The following is a 22,117-nucleotide window of genomic DNA, read 5'->3' on the forward strand; positions in this document are numbered from 1 at the left end:
CATCTTTCCCCTTCAAGACACCTTCAGGAGTAAGCAGAAGCTTTGTGCTTGGTGAGGCTGGAATAATTGGTTCCACATAAAACAGCAAACATTTGGAAAAAGTTTTCAGCCATTAAAAAAAAGGCTTTGCTTCTGATGATTTCTGAAGTCACGGGCTCACAGGGTCTCAAGATTTCAAAGGTGCACCCTGCTGCCAGAGGGCCTGGCTGCCCTCCCTCCCAGCCCTCGCTGACTCTAAGCTCTGCAGCTTACCTTTTGCTTTCTCCAAGCTGGTTTGCTCTAAAAGCGTGTTTCCTGTTTTCTTCTGCCTTCCTGGACTGGTGCTGTCATCGGCGTCAGCAGAAAGGTCCTCCGTCAAGCTGAGCTGCGGCACGCTGCCTGTCAGACACCAGAGTCACATCCAGTCAGCCTGTGGGGACCTTTGCGATTCTGCCCACAGCGGCCCTCCCCAATGCATCCAGGTCCATCTTGAACCCTGATTTCTGCTCTGCAGCCATTATTCCCCACTATTTCTCCAATCCAAGCCTAAAAGCTGACATAGAAATGACAGGTGTAAAAAGCCGGGTGGATTTCTCAGCCAAGGCAAGGTGAGGGATCAACACCTCTGGGTGCACACCATGCACAGCTCACCCTCTGCAGGGGCGGGGGTCAGGCAATCTCCCCGTGCAGCTTTGCCAAATCATTAGCCACCCCTGTGAGCTTGAGGTGTGGCAGTGGGCTCATTCATTTGCTCAAATGTAATAACTAGTGTGCTGGTTTGAAGCTGTTATATTCCCCAGAAAAGACCATGTTCTTTTAGTCCATTCCCATGGATGCAATCCTATTATGGGCAACACCTTTTGACTAGGTTATTTCAACTGAGATGTGACCCACCCCATTCAACGTGGGCCTTAATCCTTTACTGGAGTATTTTATGAGGATAAAAAAAAAACAAAAACCAATAGAGTTCAGAGAAAGAAACACCCAGAGAACTTAGAGGAAAGCCCTGGAGGAGCGGAGAGAGCCACTGAAGCCAGGAGCTGAGAGCAATGAGACCCAGGAGAGAAGGAGCAGTCACCGGCCATGTGCCTGGCCATCGGACAGAGGAACCCTGGATGTCAGTCGCCTGACTTCAGAGAAAGTACAGTCCTGTTGATGCCTTAATTGGGACATTTTCATGGCCTTAGAACTGTCAATTTGTAAACTAATAAATCCCCATTGTAAAAGCCAACCCATTTCTGGTATACTGCATTCTGGCAGCGTTAGCAAACCGAAACAACTAGGTTTATAGACAGAAACTTTTCCCAAGGGGGATAATGCATCATAAAAGGAAAGAAACCCTGAGAGACTCATAAAGGATCAAATGGGAACCTTCTCAGACCAATAAAAATCCATCTTGTTGAAAAACAATAAAACCCCAAACAAAACACCCCACCCCTGAGCTCAGGAGGAGCACATGCCCCAGGCCTGGCTCACGAGTGGGTGGGCAGGAAGTGCCCCCAGGCACCCGGCGCTCCACAGGGCTTCTGCTTCACCCCTTCATCCTTTCACAACCAGGAGCCACTGTTCCTTACAAGACGTTTCCAAAACCCCTTTTCCACCATTTGCATTTACTAAATGCCCTCAGTGGGGTCGGAGTTCACGTAAGAATGCCCTGGGTCAGGATCCTTTGACTCTCCTCACCTTCAGAAAGATCTTGGAATCTGAAAAACAAAACCAAAGCAAACCAGGGTTTATAAGGAAATCCCCTCTTTCCATCTTCTACCAGCACAGGCATTAAATGTTTAAAACACCAGCAATCTTTGGATATTTGTCAATTCACTTTCTTTTTCCTTAAGAACAAACATCACCGAGCAAGGGTCGTGTGATACCAGGGCAAACAAAGAAGGGAGAAGCTGCTCTCAGCTGTCACTGGGTCATCAAGGACACACTCATTTCATGATTCTGTCCTGACACACCGAAATAAAAAGGAAGAAAAGAACCTTTTCTCAAGGCGGAAATGGCTTAGCTCTCTATTCTAGAACTTACATTCCATTCTCCTCCTTTGTTCAAGTGGAGTGCACCTGATTTCGGTGCACTGGAACAAAAAGCCAGTGCAAGGCAGCTGTGTGATGTGGAGGCGAAAAGCACAGGCCCCACAGTCAGAATCCAGGATGAGGTGCAGCAGGGCAGATTCAAGCCACACGCAGCCAGGTGATCTGAGACAAACTAGTTAACCTGCCCCGTGTCCCCGCCGATCCATCTGTAAAATGGGGCGAGTGTGGGCTCTATCTTACAGGCTCTGCTTCACGTGGAACGATCTAATGTATGTTACGTGGCCAGTTCATGGCAAGAGCACGCTCCGTCTCGGCCACCCACAGCCATCCATCCCGACATCCCACAGCCTGCAGGGAGGGACGGAGCGAAGTCATGACACTCAGACCTCTGACCCTGCCACAGGGCGGTGGGGGAGTGGCTGAGGGATGAAGTCCTTCCCTGTGGTGACCGCACACCCACAGCTAACAGCAGCTGCACACTCACACCGCTGCCTCGCCAACCCTTCCAGTGTGCGCAGGTGTGTTACACCGCTGTGATCACACACAGTGAGGGACAAAGGAAAATAGTCAAGCATGGCAAGAGCCAGTCTTACTCCACAGGTCCACAGAAGGCCTGGGCTTGAGCCGAAGGCCAAGCAAATGCAGCCGTCTCGCCCGCCACTTACTTTTTGATCAGTTTAGAGAGACGTTTCCTGTTGAAGGGTGGGGTGTTTTTTCTGTTGGTTATTTCCAGGAGTCGATCAGCAACAGCCTTATAGTCAAACTATGTAAGAAGAGAAACTGAACATAAATCTGTAGCATGGACTTGGTTATTTACCTGTGCTAGTAACAGAAAACCAGTGGCATGGGATTTGGAAGGTTTAGCCAGAGAGTATTCTAAACAAGCATGTGGTGAGACCTGGAAATCATAAGCTTAAGCAGTATCTTTGAATAATTCATAAACCATTTCTTCTTCGGAGAAGCTGGGTGTGCTTCTTTTTAAGCTTAATCTAGAATTTCAATTTGAATAGGGTAACATATTAAAACTCTTTTATTTGGAAAGTACCACTGAGCCGGTTTTGTTGTATGGAATAGAGCATCTTAGCAAAGAGAACCAAAATGAGGACTGATATCTTTCAGAATCCTAACATATCTAAGATTCTTTGTCTCAAAGAAGCCTACTGTGTGGCGCTAGTGATGGCAGAGATTAAAAAGAACTTTACACATCGCCCTAACGGCGTGATCAGCTTCGATCCTTTGATCCCGATTAGCGAGGCATATCTGGAGTGACTCTATGTTCTAGAAAGAGCAACAGCTACTACCAACCTGGAGCAGCGGCCCAGTGTTTTCGAAGGTGCCGCAGTCAGTTCTCTCACCTTCATCTCCGATTCCATCTTTTCTTGAGTGATATCTGCCCAGGGCTATCAAAGTATATCCAAAGACAAAATTCTTTGAAGTGGAAAACTGTGCCAATACAGTTATAATTTCCCAAAGATGTTCTGGCTTTTGGTCCCTGGGAACGAGGGTGGGCTGGGCAGAAGCCACACCTTTTGCTTTTTCTATGTACGATGGGTCGAGCCTCATGGAGAAGGGCACCCCTCCCCCCAACCCTCAGCATGTCCCTGCACACTTGGGACCACCCACCACACCACGGCCCGGCGGACGGGACGGGGAGCTCGCCTGGAGGACCCGGTGCATCAAGGAGCTGGGTGCTCTGGTGGGTTAGGAGGAGGAGAAAGGACTTATGAGTTCGGCCCCAGCTTCAGATAAGAGCTTGGGACCAAGGTTAAAACCTATCATAGAAGTACACTAACTTTTCACGTGGCCACCTCAAACTACGTAATTTAATTTCTGGCATTTAAAAAGTAATTCAAAGGGTATTAACAGCTGTGAAGAAGGGGATGGAAAGTACTAATGAAAGGTCACAATTTTCTGCAGATGTGTGCATTTTAAACTCTGTACGCTTGTTGGAGATGTGGCATTGGGCACGGCCTAAGAAGATGGAACAGGATCTAACCTGCCGCAGGTGCTCAACACACACTAGATGAACGACCCAGAGAGAATTTCCAGAAATGTGCATGGAAGAGAAAATGCCAAGACAAAAATGTGGCTGGCAGGAGGGACCCAGAGACAGCTCTCAGGACCACAGAAAATTTGCTCAAGGTCATTAATTAACTCTGTCACCTACACCGAATTTAAAATCAGACAGTTCTTGTTTTCTTCAGAGACTTGCTTTTTTTTTGGTCTGATTAAAAAAAATCATATAATTGTAGAAAACATAGAAATAAAGACAAGTACAAAGACAGAAATCACCCATAATTCTACCACCTAGGGCTAACTATTAACATTTTAGTGTATATCCTTCTTTTTAGGCATATATAAATGCTTAATACATCAGGTTCCTTCTACCCAGTTTTGTATCCTGCTTTTTTTCCCCTTCAATTTTATTAAGTTTCCCTTGGTCATTAGTTTTTGAAAATGTTGCCCCATGACAGCTACATAACATCCAAAAGCGCAGGTAGACTCCACTAACCGTTCACCTAATGTGGAGCCCTGGGATGCCACAGACAGTGCGAGAGCTTTGATAGGCATCGACTTCAAATTGGAATGGACCATGTCAAGTTCCACGCACAGAAAGAGGAGGAAAGTGACGAAGGCCCGAGTGGGTAAACACCCAAAGAGAAAGCGCCCTGAAGGAGGCTGGGAGACTCTAGGGGCACTGTGGGAGCAAGTGCCCGCTCACAGGTAACTCACTCACCTGCGGGTCTTCCCCGAGGGTGTGCTCACAGCTGCTAGTCCCGTTAGGATATTTAAGTACATCTAAAAAAATCTTTCAAACAGCAATCCTAAGAGACGCGGAAACGTGCGGGCCACAGTGCACAGTGGGGTGCATATACCCGTGGTTGACCACACTTCTGCTCGTCGTCTCAGGTGGGGGCTACAGCAGAACCATCGTCCATGAATTCCAGATTGTACTCAGTGAGGTTCCAACAGATGTACTAAAAAGTGTTTGTTTGGTTTGATGAGGATTTTATCTAGGAAAAAAAGTGGGTATCAAGGAAATTCTCTTACCTGTCTTCTTTTTACTGATTGTTTTCCTCCATGTCATCTCGTTGTCAGATGTCTGGGCTGCAGGGAGGTCACTGTCCTGGACTTGAGTTTTTGGTTCTTCTCCTAACTCTTCAGGTACAAGAGGAGACTGATCCACAATGACTTCAAAAACACCCCTAGCTATAGTCTGTACCAGTGTATGGCTGAGGGGAGAAGCACAGCGAAGAGAAGGCAGTTAAAACCGAGGGTCTGCAAAAGGGGGATACAAAATGAAATGAAATAAAGTTTCAGTGGCTGAGAGATTTCAAATGGAGTAAAGAGGTCACTCTGGTGGACATTCTTACACACAATATAGATAACAATTTTTTAGGTTTGGAATAGCTAGAAGGAAATACCTGAAACTATCAAACTGCAACCCAGTAGCCTTGACTCTTGAAGACAATTGTATAACAATGTAGTTTACAAGGGGTGACAGTGTGATTGTGAAAACCTTGTGGATCACACTCCCTTTATCTAGTGTATGGATGGATGAGTAGAAAAATAGGGAAAAAAACTAAATGAAAAGTAGGGTGGGATGGGGGGGATGATTTGGGTGTTCTTTTTTACTTTTATTTTTTATTCTCATTCTGATTCTTTCTGATGTAAGGAAAATATTCAAAAATAGATTGGGGTGATGAATGCACAACTATATGATGGTGCTGTGACCAACTGATTGTACACCATGGATGACTGTATGGTATGTGAATATATTTCAATAAAACTGAATTTAATTAAACAACAACACAAAAACCCAAGGGTCTGGACTGTGTTCTGTACAGGAGGCAGAAGGATGAGAAGTGAAGAGGGAGGGTTACTGTACCACCCCTCTCTGGCCATTTCCCACCTCCCTGACTGACCGATTGTGAGTCAGCTACCGTGTTCCCAAGTCGGACCTCAAGGCTAACCAGCTGTCACTGTCAGGGTGACAAAGTCCACGGAACTGACAGAAGACAGGACTCAGGGTGTTCGAGGACTACTGGGGAGGATGGGGCGAAACCCCACAGCTGAATTGTTCAGCTACCTTGCTAATGGGAATGAAGAGCCCGGCTGTTCTTAGTTTTGGGTAACCTTCACAGGGAGCCTGCACCATGCTTTGCCACTCAAAACGTGCCCCCCACCCCCATAATTAAGCACCAACTGAAGGAGTGAAAGGAAATATGTGAAGCACTTACTCCTTGGTCTTGGCAGCAATTTTGCAGAATGGATCAATAAACTTGAGATTCTGATCTGCCAAAAGCTGTAATTTGGAAACAAAATGAGGAGAAATAAGAAGACAGCCCTTTTACGCTTTTCTGACATCTCCTTGAAAAGGAACTATTTGCTGTTTTCATAAAGGTTGAATCAGACCAAGTAATACTGTTCTCATGCAGCCCCAAGTGCACTCTGCGAATTACCCACAGGTGCCTGGAGCTGGGCCCGAGGCTGCGGTGGTGCTTGGCCCCTCGGCTATCTCAGGCCAGTAACCCAGAGCCGAGCACCCAGCCACCCACTGCCGTCTCACATTGCCAGGGCACAGCCTTCCTCCTCTAGGGAGAAAGTCCAGGTGGACACTATCTGAAAGTCCGCAAGTGTGTGGCAAAGGAACTCGTTATTTTAATATAACATTTACACTTTCTTTAAACTAAAAAAATACATGGTCACTGTCAAACACTTGTGGAAAAAAAAAGTCAACAATTAATCATAATACCAAATTCAGATAACCACTCTTGTGCTAAAATAAAGTGCATTTCCTTTCCAGCCCCTTGATGGTTCATATACAGCAAATACTTTGAAAAAAGATCCTGTCATTTGCACAGCTTTGTCTCCTGCCTTTTTTCCTACTGTTTTTTTAAAAACTCAATCTAACTTGAGCACTTCCCCATGGAGAAATGTGTAGGTCGCCTTTGATTCTGCTTTGCAAACAAGACTGTAAATACATACTTTGTACATAAATCTTTGCCCACACTTCCCCTTAGCTGTTCAGGACACGTTCCTAGACGGAGAATGACTGGGTCAAAAGACAGGCTGAACCAATTTATGGTGCTGCTGTCACAAGTGACGCTGGATGCCAACAGGGGGCATTTTATCAACTCATCGACATTCACCCCAGAGCCGGGAAAACTATAGGTCAGTTGTGGTTTCAGTATGTGGGGGGCAGAATACCCGACTTTCCTCTCACCTCCTTCCCTCCCACTTTGGAAAGCTCATCCAGATAGATGCCAATGAGGTGGAATTTTACTCCATCAGGAGACTGACTCTCAGGATGCAGGATTTCCTTCATTAAGACGTCCAGAAAAAGCTGGATTCGGCTAAGGGAAATCACACACAGTTAAGTACAGGGTGTCAATACTTCCCTCTGCTCCAAGAGAAAACAGCAAGATTTAGTCTAGTGCCTACACTGTAACCAATCAATGCAGAAAAGCTTATTTAAAAACGCAAGGCTAGAAAGGTTTAAAAGGAGAAATGCGACCCCTTAAATTGGTACAGAATGTTAACTGTTGCATGTGCTATTTCTGTCCCCTTCCTGGGTGTGACCAGCTTTGGGTCTCGCAGTGCTCAGCAGCGTGGCAAGCACACAGTGGGCAATTAATATCGATTAACTGAAAGGCTTGAGAAACACGATTACTGTGAGAGCTTTGAGGCCACCGAACACCGAGTCAACTAGTACACCAACCTTTCTTCCCAGCCGTTTTGCTTCAGAACTTCAAAGGACTGTCTCAGGAACAGACGGATCAGCTACGGACAGACAACTTTTGTTACCAAAGGGAAAAGTGAGGAAAAGGATTCAGCAGTGCAGAATCAGGTGACCGATTGTACCTGTGTGGCCTGGGTCCCCAATATGGACGCAGAGCCACAATAATCATATTTAACTTCTAGATTATAAAACAACAACAAAAAACGTTTACTAATCACCTCCAAACTCACTCCAAAAAAAGAGATAAAGAGCCAAATCAGAAAAGTCTTCAAGTATATGCTTAAATGCCTTCTACTTCCATTATCTTTCATCACACTAAGCCTAGCATTTGCTTTGCTTCACAAATAAACCTTTCTATTGCTTTTAAAAGGCTGAAGGCTCTTTTCTTCCTGTGAGCTTTGGAAGAACTTGCAGATAAAGGCCACCGGTCTCACCATGTGGTACTTGCTCAGGCGCAGCCTGTCAATCCCCTTCCACTCTCGGGTCACGGTCTGCCAGAAGGTCCGAATGAACAGGTGCTCTGCGGGAACAAGGGGCTCTGAGTGTGTGGTTCTCATGAACACATGAAGCGAAAGAGACTTTTCGTTCAATTTTCTCAAGAATTCTAGGGCAGCTAAAAACTGGGTGAACAAATAAATATATTTAATAATTTCTTTTACATTTAAATAGAAGATCAGTTTATAATAGAATGTTTATAATTATGATATAATAATTATGTCATACACTATAAGCAGTCTATTATAAACATGTTTATGTTGTAAATATTATAAACCTGAGAATCTCACATCCCATATATCATTTCACTGTTAGGATAACAATGAGGAAATGCCTTCGTGTTCGGTTAGAGTGCTCCGCAGTGGCCTCCTTTCCCCCCATCCGCTCTGTTTCTACCAAAATCAAAACCTTCTCTGATCCACGTCCACTGTCCTTTCCACTACATCTGTTCCTAACCATCACTCCAAATCCATTCATTTTGATGAACACTTAAGGATCCACACAGAAACTGGCTTTTTGTTTGATGGTGGGTGCCAGCTGGGTGGGCTACAGCCTACAACGTTCTACTTTTCTCCATGAAACTTGCCCTTTTTCATTCAAAAAGCAATTTTCGCTTGTTGACTTTTCTTGGTTTCCTTCTTTTGGTCACCATCATTTCCTGATCTGTGCAAGCCTACTGTGTTCCATAAGGGATATGCCTATTCAGGACTTGGCTGGGGCCTCTGTGGAGACTCAGGGAGCCCGAGGTCCCGAGACCGTGGGGGGGGTTCTCTGCGGAAGAGCGCCCAGCGCGTGGGACAAGCGGGCCTGCTTTGTGTCCTCCTGTAAGTGACCAGAGCCCGACTGTCTCAAATGCCTCACTCTCTCCTTTTCCTTTCCTTTTGGTAAAGAGGGTCCTGCATCACTCTCCTAGTGATGCCTTCAACGGCTCTGGCCTTGAGGACAGACCTGGCACGTGCAGGTGCACGAACAACCTTTACAAGGGGCAAGGTCACCCCGAACTTGGAGAGTCTGGAGGAGTGTTATTTCTTTAAGGTTTACAGAACAGCTCTGAGATGTCAAATATGATACTTCACCAGACACCTCCTCCTTCTAAGCTCCTATGTTTATTAGAAGTTTTAAATGGGAACCAGCTTGCCGCCTGCCTTCCCCACAGCATGGCCCTGGGCTCACCGTGTTAGAGCAGCACACATGAGCCCCGAGACCAAGGGAAGGGGAGGAAGAAACAACACTGTCTGCATTTCCAAGGCAAGTTACCCAGCCAAGAAGTTTGAAAATCATGAAAAAGTCCAGACTTACGAGCCTCTGAGTTGTTCACAACGTGGATGAGTTGGGAAATGGTGTCCGCCAGCTCCTCCTGTGAAGGTGGGGTGGGGAAACACCGTGAGGTCACAGCACCACGGGCCCGTGGCCTCCCCCAGACCTGCCGCTGGGGAATCGGGACCTCCTGTTTTCAGTATCATTTCTACTAGGAATATGAATGTTATCCTTTGTGAAATTCCCAATTTCCACAAACTATCAGGCCGACTTTATATACCCGAGAGCTGTTTAAGCTGCATGTTAAAAAAACAACCTTGGTTATCAGTTCAAATGATCTACAGAAGAAACAAAGTAGCAGTCACGTTCCTTGCTTTAAAAACACATTATTACTTAAATTCTGATTTGATGATAGCTCCCAAAATAATCTGGAACACCAAAGACAATGAGGCTGACTCCACCGTGGGCAGACGCTGGGGGCCTCCCTCCACGAGACCCAATTCCCGTGCCCGAGCACCTCCCATGCGGCTGCTCGGGCAGAGACCAGCATGGCAGTGGGTGGGAGCAAAGCTTTTGCGGCCTGCCTGGGCTCTGTCCTGGGCAGAAGCGCAACCTATAGACGGGGCCTGCTCATAGGCAGGACTCGCCACTGGGCAGAATGGGGTGGCCAAGACCTAGGAGGAGACCTTCCTCGGGGAGGGGCTGTGGAGGAGGTCACACAACAAAAGACCCTCACAGCATTCCCTGCGTGTCACCTCCCCTCACACCTTCCTCACCCCTTCACTTTATGTGAACTCCCAGACTTGAAAATCACGTTCCTATTCACACATTTTCTTCCCCCACTAAACCGATTGGTTTACTTTTGAATGAAATTCAGAAATACGTTGCCCTGCTATCCTACTTGAAGTATGTGCAGTGGAGTAGAAGTTATAAACCAAAACAAGTTAACACACAGCTTGGGGGAAGTGGCAAGGTCACATGTTAAAACCCAGGAAGGCAGAGTCTGCCCACGAACTCCTGCACCTCAGAGGTTTTCAAACCGTGACCTGCAAGGCTCACTCTCTGCTTCTACAAAGGCAGATCTGCATTCATACAACAGAACAAAGCTTTTTAAAAGAGTGAAAATGATCTCCTTAAATGGGGCTCAGCAAACTTGGCTGCAGGAAGCAAGGTGTACACGCATGTTTCGGGACACAACGCTGAGCGTGACGCGTCAGGAGAAGCGAAGGCTCAGGTGGGAGGGCCTGCCACCCAGTGAGACTAGACTGTGGCAGAAGGGGCCCGAGCTGCAACCCCCGATCTCACACTGGTGCTCCTTGTGGGCCATTTTTTGATAACAAATAATAAACTGAAAAGAAGAAAGAGAATCTTTAAAATAAGTAGTATAAAACCCACCATGGAAATTGTGAGAGGGAAAAAATAAATCTGCAATTTATGTGTCCTTCATGATCTGAGGAGATAACTAACCTAATGCTATCACACTGCATTCCTTTGCTTTCCAGATGGACAAGAGGTGAGAAAATTAATCCTTGAAGCAGAGATTCTGCATTAGTTTCAGGGGCTAACACTGCATAAAACCATCAGGACTCTCTGACCCCCAGGGCCCCACTCCAGCCCGATGGAGGCAGCTGCACCTTACCTGGAGGAGAGGCTCGTCTTGCACCCACATGCAATAAAAGAGGCCTTTCCATATCTTTAAAAGTTCTTCTTGACTGAAACCTCCTATAGGGCAAAATAGCACAAAAATCTCATTTTAAAATTGACATATTTCCTTTCATTAAGTTTAGAGCTGCCACACAAGCAGTGAAAATAATGTCACATACATTTAACTCTCTTGTCTGCAAGTGTCTTATCTGAAGCATGTTTCCTTGTTATCACAAAATAAACATATAAATCACTATGGATGTGGCTTTGTCAGCTCCAGGGCAGGGCGGCAGCGACAGTCTGTCCTCATTATCCGCCAATTACAAGGAAGCAAATGCACCACAACCCAAACTTAACGAATGGGCCATTTATAAAATAAGCCTCCCCCAGAGCCTCCCTCCCTGTGTAAAGCAAGCACCTCACCCACATCAGTGTATTCACGGGTCTCATGAAGGAGAACAGCATGTCCTACAAAGATGCAGGATTGCAGCAAGTCGATGCAAGTTGGAGAAGAACCGACAGCTCAAGTTGCAGGCAGAGCATCCAGCAAAGGGCAGCCCAGCTCTGGAGTGATGGGGCCCAGGCAGGCCCCAAAACAGGAGGGTTGTGGACATGACACCTGACGGGCAAAGGACTCAAAAGGCCTGGGAAAATGACAGAGCTTTGGAGTAATTTTGCAAAAATGATCCGTTTAAGGATCCTGATTTGAGGTCAAACTTTGCTGTGTCCTCTCTCCGTCCCCCCGACCATGGAGGCCACCATGTCCTGTGCGACTGTGATCTCTGCTCTAAGGGCACCCCTTGCTTGGGCTCATCCCGGCTCAGCACAAGCCACCCCCCCCCCGCCCCACCTATGACTAAAACGCTGCTCTCGCTCATTCTTGTAACCGTGCTCATGACCCAGGTGCTGAATGACATAAGGGATTACAAAATAAGGGAAATGGACCCTTTTGGGGTTTCCTAGCCATGAAATCACTGTCAAATAGCACCCTTGGGCCTTGGTGGGTGCTAGTGACATCTCACAAGCAGGTCCTGGGATAAATCTTTTGAAGCAGCAGAGTGGGATAAACTAGATGAACTCAAATAGGCATATACTGGGAGTCCAAGTCATGCTGATAATCCAAAAGATAAACACTTAAGCCACAAAAACCCTTTCAATGGACTGAAGTTTATAGTGTATTCAGAGTGAATTTACCCTTTATGTGTATTGACAAGTTTCTGAGTTACAAAAACCTTTCTTATAGCAACAATTCTAAGATGCTGTGTTTTAATTTTTTTGGTAGTTTCCCACTCGTAACCAAGACATCAGAAACTGCAACAAATGTAGTTTATAGAAGCACATTCCCTTGAAGAGTTGGGGCAGATGAAGTGCCCGCTGGTTTTCTTCCCCTCTGGTTCCTAAGGTTCCTAAGGAGCCACACCTGGTAACCACCGCGTCGGTAACACAAGTGGGGTGCGGTGACAGATCCCAGTGGAGCTGAGCCGCTGCTGCCAGGTGGGGGAAAGGTGGCCGTTCCGGTTGGTTTTGATGGTCCCCTGCACCGTGCCGGCTCTTCCGCTCTGACCAGTGAATGTTTCATTCAGGGGCTGATGTGGGGGAACCAAGTCACAAGACCAACCCACCCCCATCCCCCCAACTAGTTTATAAACCAAAATGCAGATGTATTAATTTCCATTCAGAAACACAGTCTGCTGGTGACTGCATTCCCTCGTAGCAAAGGACACCTGGAAAGCACATTGCTGAGCGACGCACGGCGAGCCCACGGCGAACCTCGTTATGGGCGCTGACCCTGCGGCAGGAACGGCTCAATTGGCTGAGAGTCTCCCTGGCTCCACACTAGCACCCGACCAGCTCTGACCCGAGACCCATCTTCCTGACTCCATGGAGACCAGTGGCCGCTCCTCCTCTTGACAGAACCACAGCTCTTCTCCAGGGGGTCCTGAGCTCCTTCCTTGGGGACACCTGGGAGGCACCTTGATGCTGAATCTCATTCGCTTCTATTTCAGGGGAGCACGTCCCAAAGCTGGCAGAGAACCCTCCGTGGGGCAAAGAGTTCCCCAAGATTGGCCCGATGGCAGTTAGCTGGACGCCTTCTCCCTGGCACCGGAGGAGTGGACGCGAGCAACAGCATTTGCGTCACCGGTTGGGTGGAAGGTGGCAGCTCAGGCGTGACCGTGGAAGACACTTTGTGGATAACAGCTACCCATGGGCCACATTCACATAGTCCACTCTAGGTAACATGTTCAAGCTCACAGACGGATATTCTCCCACTCGTGGTGCTAGGACTCTGGCGAGGCAAGAGGTATGACCTGCTCTTCCACCTGATCGCCGTCCCTTTCCTGCTTGGGGTGCAGAATGAAAGAAAACAAGGGAGCACTTCTTCTTGGCAGGGTTTCAGGAGTCCTGCCCCCTTGAAGTGACCGACCCCCCACATCGTGATGCAGGCCCCAGCCCAGCTCACTCCCAGTGGCCAGCCCCCCAGACTCAGGGGGTCTCACAGGATTGAGGGGCTGCTTCAGGGCAAATCCACTGGCTGAAACTGTCTCTGCCCCGTGGGGCTGCACCCCGGTAGTCGGGGCCTCCACACTTTTCCTCTCTTCAGCCCCAACTCTGCGACTTGGGGCAAGTGGCAGGACCTGACTTCCTGGTGTCTCAGAACCAGACACCAGATGCTGGTGGTCCTTGCTACAAGACCACCGTGTCTTCCTCAGGCTCTTCTTCATGCTCTGGGACGGGCTGCGAGTCCTCCGGCTCAGAGACAGAAAGGGAGGATGAGCTGCTGGCTGCATGGCCTGCAGACTCCCGCGAACACCATGAGATGGGCTCTTCAGCCCTCACCGTCCTCGCCTTGGGGTAACCAATTCCACCGCCCCCCCCCCCCCCCAGCAGGCCCTGGGCTCCTCTTCCAGCTCTCACGGGTAAAGGCCACTGGCTGCAGTGGCGGCAGATTAAGAGCGTTGTGTCAAAACTGGGCGTCTCTTCTATCATGGCCTGGGAGGATTTATACCTCTGCACTCTGTACTGTCCTGGGGGATGGGGGCTCTAAATGAGGAAGGACCCCACGCCAGCCTTTTAGTTAGTAACTTTCTTGCATAGAGGCCTGTGCTTATTGAAAGACTGTGGGAATCCCCAGTAGAGCTGAGCAAGCACCATTGATGGCTGCTGAGATATCAGGTGAAGATACCGAGGAACTTTAAAATGGATGGATCAGACCAATTAACACCCCCCCCTCCAACACCGCCCCCACCAGCAATCTTAACTCAAGACAACCATTCATTATGTGCCCGTGTAATGCAACAGGAACTACACGGCACTACTCGTTAAATATTCTTGCAAAAACAAGAAACAAACAGAAATCACGTCAACTGTAACTACTGAAACCAGTTACAGGATACACTTGGGACAGAGGAACATGTTAAATGAGACCATGGGGACACAATCAACAAAACCCAAAATGTGGGAAATGCTACAGGACAAATGACCCAGTTCTTCCAACAAATAAATTGTAAAGGGAAAAAAAATGATGGAAAAGAACTATTTGAATTTAAGAATCTTAGGAGACATATTAACCAAATGCAATGGATGGGTCTTGTTCAGACTCTGATTTGTCATAAGAAACATCTATGAGACACTGGGGAAAAAACTCAACAGACTGGATATCTCATGATATTAAGGACTTTTTTAAGATAGTGCTTAAAAAAAAAGTCCTTATCATTCAGAGATACATACTGAAGTATATGCAGATGAAATGAAATGTCTGGGATTTGCTTCATGGGGTACAGATTAAATAAGTTCGGCAGATATTGATAAATGTTTTTTTTTTTTTTTTAATCATTTTATTGAGATATATTCACATACCACGCAGTCATACAAAACAAATCGTACTTTCGATTGTTTACAGTACCACTACATAGCTGTACATTCATCACCCAAATTAATCCCTGACACCTTCATTAGCACACACACAAAAATAACAAGAATAATAATTAAAGTGAAAAAGAGCAATTGAAGTAAAAAAGAACACTGGGTACCTTTGTCTGTTTGTTTCCTTCCCCTATTTTTCTACTCATCCATCCATAAACTAGACAAAGTGGAGTGTGGTCCTTATGGCTTTCCCAATCCCATTGTCACCCCTCATAAGCTACATTTTCATACATCTGTCTTCGAGATTCATGGGTTCTGGGTTGTAGTCTGATAGTTTCAGGTATCCACCACCAGCTACCCCAATTCCTCAGAACCTAAAAAGGGTTGTCTAAAGTGTGCGTAAGAGTGCCCACCAGAGTGACCCCTCGGCTCGTCTTGGAATCTCTCAGCCACTGAAGCTCACTTCATTTCCTTTCACATCCCCCTCTTGGCCAAGAAGATGTTCTCCGTCCCACGATGCCGGGTCTACATTCCTCCCCAGGAGTCACACTCCACGCTGCCAGGGAGATTCACTCCCCTGGGTGTCCGATCCCACGCAGGGGGGAGGGCAGTGATCCCACCTTTCAAGTTGGCTTAGCCAGAGAGAGAGGGCCACATCTGAGCAACAAAGAGGCATTCAGGAGGAGACTCCCAGGCACAAATATAGGGAGGCCTAGCCTCTCCTTTGCAGCAACCATCTTCCCAAGGGTAAAACTTATGGTAGAGGGCTCAACCCATCAAACCACCAGTCCCCTATGTCTGTGGTCATGTTAGCAACCATGGAGGTGGGGTAGGCGAATACCCACAGGCTCCTCAAGGGGGCACTACATCATTTTTTTTTCCTTGTTTTTCTTTCTTTCTTTTTTTTTTTTTAACTTTCCCTTCTTTTTTGAATCAACTGTATGAAAAAAAAGTTAAAAAGAAAACAAACATACAATAAAAGAACATTTCAAAGAGACCATAACAAGGGAGTAAGAAAAAGACAACTAACCTAAGATAACTGCTTAACTTCCAACATGTTCCTACTTTACCCCAAGAAAGTTACATAATATAGCAACCTTTCTGTGAACTTGTTCCTACTATATCCATCAGAAATTAACAGACCATAGTCATTTCTGGGCATCCCCAGAACGTTAAAAAGCATATCTGTTCTTCTTGGATTATTGTTCCCCCTTCCTTAATTACTTTCTACTGCTAGTTCCCCTACATTCTACATTATAAACCATTTGTTTTACATTTTTGAAAGTTCACATTAGTGGTAGCATATATTTCTCTTTTTGTGCCTGGCTTATTTCACTCAGCATTATGTCTTCAAGGTTCATCCATGTTCTCATATGTTTCACGAGATCGTTCCTTCTTACTGACGCGTAGTATTCCATCGTGTGTATATACCACATTTTATTTATCCACTCATCTGTTGAAGGACATTTGGGTTGTTTCCATCCCTTGGCAATTGTGAATAATGCTGCTATGAACACTGGCGTGCAGATATCTGTTCGTGTCACTGCTTTCCGATCTTCCGGGTATATACCGAGAAGTGCAATCGCCGGATCGAATGGTAGCTCTATATCTAGTTTTCTAAGGAACTGCCAGACTGACTTCCAGAGTGGCTGAACCATTATACAGTCCCACCAACAGTGAATAAGAGTTCCAATTTCTCCACATCCCCTCCAGCATTTGTAGTTTCCTGTTTGTTTAATGGCAGCCATTCTAACTGGTGTTAGATGGTATCTCATTGTGGTTTTAATTTGCATGTCTCTAATAGCTAGTGAAGCTGAACATTTTTTCATGTGTTTCTTGGCCATTTGTATTTCCTCTTCAGAGAACTGTCTTTTCATATCATTTGCCCATTTTATAATTGGGCTGTCTGTACTATTGTCATTGAGTTGTAGGATTTCTTTGTATATGCAAGATATCAGTCTTTTGTCAGATACATGGTTTCCAAAAATTTTTTCCCATTGAGTTGGCTGCCTCTTTACCTTTTTGAGAAATTCCTTTGAGGTGCAGAAACTTCTAAGCTTGAGGAGTTCCCATTTATCTATTTTCTCTTTTGTTGCTTGTGCTTTGGGTGTAAAGTCTAGGAAGTGGCCGCCTAATACAAGGTCTTGAAGATGTTTTCCTACATTATCTTCTAGGAGTTTTATGGTACTTTCTTTTATATTGAGATCTTTGGTCCATTTTGAGTTAATTTTTGTGTAGGGGGTGAGGTAGGGGTCCTCTTTCATTCGTTTGGATATGGATATCCAACTCTCCCAGCTCCATTTGTTGAAAAGACCATTATGGCTCAGTTCAGTGACTTTGGGGGCCTTATCAAAGATCAGTCGGCCATAGATCTGAGGGTCTATCTCTGAATTCTCAATTCGATTCCATTGATCTATATGTCTATCTTTGTGCCAGTACCATGATGTTTTGGCAACTGTGGCTTTATAATAAGCTTTAAAGTCAGGGAGTGTAAGTCCTCCCACTTCATTTTTCTTTTTTAGAGTGTCTAGCAATTCGAGGCATCTTCCCTTTCCAAATAAATTTGATAACTAGCTTTTCCAAGTCTGCAAAGTAGGTTGTTGGAATTTTGATTGGGATTGCATTGAATCTGTAGATGAGTTTGGGTAGAATTGACATCTTAATGACATTTAGCCTTCCTATCCATGAACATGGAATATTTTTCCATCTTTTAAGGTCCCCTTCTATTTCTTTTAGTAGAGTTATGTAGTTTTCTTTGTATAGGTCTTTTACATCTTTGGTTAAGTTTATTCCTAGGTACTTGATTTTTTTAGTTGCTATTGAAAATGGAATCTTTTTCTTGAGTGTCTCTTCAGTTTGTTCATTTCTAGCATATAGAAACATTACTGGCTTATGTGCATTAATCTTGTATCCCGCTACTTTGCTAAATTTGTTTATTAGCTCTAGTAGCTGTATCGTCGATTTCTCAGGGTTTTCTAGATATAAGATCATATCGTCTGCAAACAATGACAGTTTTACTTCTTCTTTTCCAATTTGGATGCCTTTTATTTCTTTGTCTTGCCGGATTGCCCTGGCTAGCACTTCCAGCACAATGTTGAATAACAGTGGTGACAGCGGGCATCCTTGTCTTGTTCCTGATCTTAGAGGGAAGGCTTTCAGTCTCTCACCATTGAGTACTATGCTGGCTGTGGGTTTTTCATATATGCTCTTTATCATGTTGAGGAAGTTTCCTTCAATTCCTACCTTTTGAAGTGTTTTTATCAAAAACGGATGTTGGATTTTGTCAAATGATTTTTCAGCATCTATTGAGATGATCAATTGATTTTTCCCTTTCGAGTTTTTAATGTGTTGTAATACATTGATTGTTTTTCTTATGTTGAACCATCCTTGCATGCCTGGAATGAACCCCACTTCGTCATGGTGTATGATTTTTTTAATGTGTCTTTGGATTCGAATTGCAAGTATTTTGTTGAGGATTTTTGCATCTATATTCATTAGGGAGATTGGCCGGTAGTTTTCCTTTTTTGTAGCATCTTTGCCTGGTTTTGGTATTAGATTGATGTTAGCTTCATAAAATGAGTTAGGTAGTGTTCCATTTTCTTCAATGTTTTGAAAGAGTTTGAGTAAGATTGGTGTCAGTTCTTTCTGGAAAGTTTGGTAGAATTCCCCTGTGAAGCCATCTGGCCCTGGGCATTTATTTGTGGGAAGATTTTTGATGACTGATTGGATCTCTTTGCTTGTGATGGGTTGGTTGAGGTCTTCTATTTCTTCTCTGGTCAGTCTAGGTTGTTCATATGTTTCCAGGAAATTGTCCATTTCTTCTACATTATCCAGTTTGTTGCCATACAGTTGTTCATAATATCCTCTTATAATTTTTTTAATTTCTTCAGGATCTGCAGTTATGTCACCTTTTTCATTCATTATTTTGTTGATATGGGTCTTCTCTCTTTTTGATTTTGTCAGTCTAGCTAGGGGCTTGTCAATCTTGTTGATCTTCTCAAAGAACCAACTTTTGGTGATATTTATCCCCTCTGTTGTTTTTTTGTTCTCTATGTCATTTATTTCTGCTTTAATCCTTGTTATTTCTTTTCTTGTACTTGGTTTAGGATTGGTTTGCTGTTCATTTTCTAGCTTCTTCAGTTGATCCATTAGTTCTTTGATTTTGGCTCTTTCTTCCTTTTCAATATATGCGTTTAGTGCTATAAATTTCCCCCTTAGCACTGCTTTTGCTGCATCCCATAGGTTTTGGTATGTTGTGTTCTCATTTTCATTCGTCCTCTATATATTTAGCAATTTCTCTTGCTATATCTTCTTTAACCCACTGATTGTTTAGGAGTGTGTTGTTTACCCTCCAGGTATTTGTGTATTTTCTAAGTCTCTGATGGTTATTGACTTCTAATTGTATTCCATTGTGGTCAGAGAATGTGCTTTGAATAATTTCAATCTTTTTAAATTTATTGAGGCTTGTTTTATGTCCCAGCATATGATCTATTCTGGAGAAAGTTCCATGAGCACTAGAAAAGTATGTGTATCCTGGTGATTTGGGATGTAATGTCCTGTATATGTCTGTTAAATCTAATTCATTTATCAGATTGTTTAGGTTTTCAATTTCCTTATTGGTCTTCTGTCTGGCTGATCTATCTATAGGAGAGAGTGATGTGTTGAAGTCTCCCACAATTATTGTGGAAACATCAATTGCTTCCTTTAGTTTTGCCAGTGTTTCTCTCATGTATTTTGTGGCACCTTGATTGGGTGCATAGACATTTATGATTGTTATTTCTTCTTGCTGAATTGCCCCTTTTATTAGTATGTAGCGGCCTTCTTTGTCTCTCAAAACATCCCTGCATTTGAAGTCTATTTTATCTGAGATTAATATTGCTACACCTGCTTTCTTTTGGCTGTAGCTTGCATGAAATATTTTTTTCCATCCTTTCACTTTCAGTTTCTTTGTGTCCCTGTGTCTAAGATGAGTCTCTTGTATGCAACATATTGATGGTTCATTTTTTTTGATCCATTCTGCGAATCTGTATCTTTTAATTGGGGAGTTTAATCCATTTACATTCAACGTTATAACCGTGAAGGCATTTCTTGAATCAGCCATCTTATCCTTTGGTTTATGTTTGTCATATTTTTCCCCTCTGTCTATTAATATCCTTTATTGTACCCATACTGAATCTCTTTAGTACTGAACCTTTCTCCAAGTCTGTCTGTACTTTCTTTGTTTCTCTGTCTGTAGGGCTCCCTTTAGTATCTCCAGTAGGGCAGGTCTCTTGTTAGCAAATTCTCTCAGCATTTGTTTGTCTGTGAAAAATTTAAGCTCTCCCTCAAATTTGAAGGAGAGCTTTGCTGGATAAAGTATTCTTGGCTGGAAATTTTTCTCACTCAGAATTTTAAATATATCGTGCCACTGCCTTCTCACCTCCATGGTGGCTGCTGAGTAGTCACTACTTAGTCTTATGCTGTTTCCTTTGTATGTGGTGAATTGCTTTTCTCTTGCTGCTTTCAGAACTTGCTCCTTCTCTTCTGTGTTTGACAGTGTGATCAGTATATGTCTTGGAGTGGGTTTATTTGGATTTATTCCATTTGGAGTTCGCTGAGCATTTATGATTTGTATATTTATGGTGTTTAGAAGATTTGGGAAGTTTTCCCCAACAATTTCTTTGAATACTCTTCCTAGACCTTTACCCTTTTCTTCCCCTTCTGGGACACCAATGAGTCTTATATTCGGACATTTCATATTATCTATCATATCCCTGAGGTCCATTTCGATTTTTTCAATTTTTTTCCCCATTCTTTCTTTTATGCTTTCATTTTCCATTTTGTCATCTTCCAGGTCACTGATTCGTTGTTCAACTTCCTGTAGTCTTGTACTATGAGTGTCCAGGATCTTTTTAATTTGGTCAGCAGTTTCTTTAATTTCCATAAGATCATCCATTTTTTTTATTTAGTCTTGCAGTGTCTTCTTTATGCTCTTCTAGGGTCTTCTTGATTTCCTTTGTATCCCGTACTGTGGTCTCATTGTTCATCTTTAGTTCTTTGAGTAGCTGCTCTAGGTGCTGTGTCTCTTTTGATCTTTTGATTTGGGTGCTTGGGCTTGGGTTATCCATATCGTCTGGTTTTTTCATATGCTTTATAATTTTCTGTTGTTTTTGGCCTCGTGGCATTTGCTGAACTTGATAGGGTTCTTTTAGGATTTGTAGACCAATTGAAGTCCTTATCTCTAATTTATCAGATCTACAGCTTCGTGGAGTACACTTTCTCTAACTAACCAGCAGGTGGTGTCCACGAGCCACCTGTTCTCCACAGGCCATTTCTCCCCTGCTTAGCCTTTTTGGTGAGTGGGAGAGTGAGTCTTGTGGGGTCCAATTGGTGTACCAAGCTTGCGTGTGTAGTTCGTTTTGCCTGCCCTGTATATGGGGCGTGTTTCTGGGCAGTCAGGGATGGGGGGTGGCTCTAACAGTCAAATCTCCCTGGTGATCCTAGAGTTTTAAAGCTGCTGCAATAGTCTAATCCTTCAGTTCAGTCCTGCCACAGTTTGTCTCTGCCACTGACCCACAAGTCCTTGGTATTGGCGTATGGCTCCTGAGACTTGCAAGTGGGCCCCTCTTCCAGGCTGTGCACCCCGGGTCCTCTGTTGAGGGATGACTGTGCTATGTCACAGGTGAGTGCTGTCCCCCCAGGGCAGTTCTGGACTGCTGGGCTGTGTAGGGAGGCTCCCAGTCTGCTGAAATGATGGCTGAATGGGGCTTTGTTAACTCACACTGCTCCACCTTCCCAACTCTGGGACAATCAGCTGAGGTTGCAGGGAAGGCTAATGTCCACGCCCAGTTTTGTGGTGTGTGCCTGTTATTTGAAGCACTTCCGTCACACTGGGTTGTCTGGGGCAGCTCTGGGCTGTGGGGCTGGCGATGGGCAGGAGTGTTTCCTGTCCACCAGGATGATGGCTGTGAGCAGACACCCCCCTTTTCTTGGGAAGTTGTGGTGTTCAGTGAATTTTCTCAGCCACTGGATTATTGCCTTTTGTCTCAGAGCTCTCTTAGTTCTGCTCTTGACTTGACGTGCCCAAATTGAAAGTCTTTGAAGCTTTCTGTATTGGGCT

The 22,117-nt window shown here is 44.8% G+C and overlaps 1 protein-coding gene across 2 annotated transcripts in view; it reads right to left on the reverse strand.

Moving 5' to 3' along the window:
• Positions 1-22,117, reverse strand: part of RRP1B (ribosomal RNA processing 1B) — a 37,226-nt gene that overhangs the window by 8,818 nt on the left and 6,291 nt on the right. For both annotated transcript variants that reach the window (XR_005215984.1, XM_037830898.1), the window contains exons 2-12: positions 11,150-11,232; positions 9,553-9,610; positions 8,193-8,278; positions 7,738-7,799; positions 7,243-7,372; positions 6,257-6,321; positions 5,067-5,248; positions 3,321-3,415; positions 2,681-2,778; positions 1,663-1,682; positions 253-378 (exon numbers count right to left, since the gene is read on the reverse strand). Coding sequence is in view for 1 of the 2 variants with exons in the window: in XM_037830898.1 (XP_037686826.1) it covers positions 253-378; positions 1,663-1,682; positions 2,681-2,778; positions 3,321-3,415; positions 5,067-5,248; positions 6,257-6,321; positions 7,243-7,372; positions 7,738-7,799; positions 8,193-8,278; positions 9,553-9,610; positions 11,150-11,232 (1,005 nt within the window). In the remaining variant the exon portion in view is untranslated. The remainder of the gene's footprint in view (positions 1-252; positions 379-1,662; positions 1,683-2,680; positions 2,779-3,320; positions 3,416-5,066; positions 5,249-6,256; positions 6,322-7,242; positions 7,373-7,737; positions 7,800-8,192; positions 8,279-9,552; positions 9,611-11,149; positions 11,233-22,117) is intronic.

Source organism: Choloepus didactylus, chromosome 1, assembly GCF_015220235.1.
Source record: "Choloepus didactylus isolate mChoDid1 chromosome 1, mChoDid1.pri, whole genome shotgun sequence".
NCBI classification, from domain to species: Eukaryota; Metazoa; Chordata; class Mammalia; order Pilosa; family Megalonychidae; genus Choloepus; species Choloepus didactylus.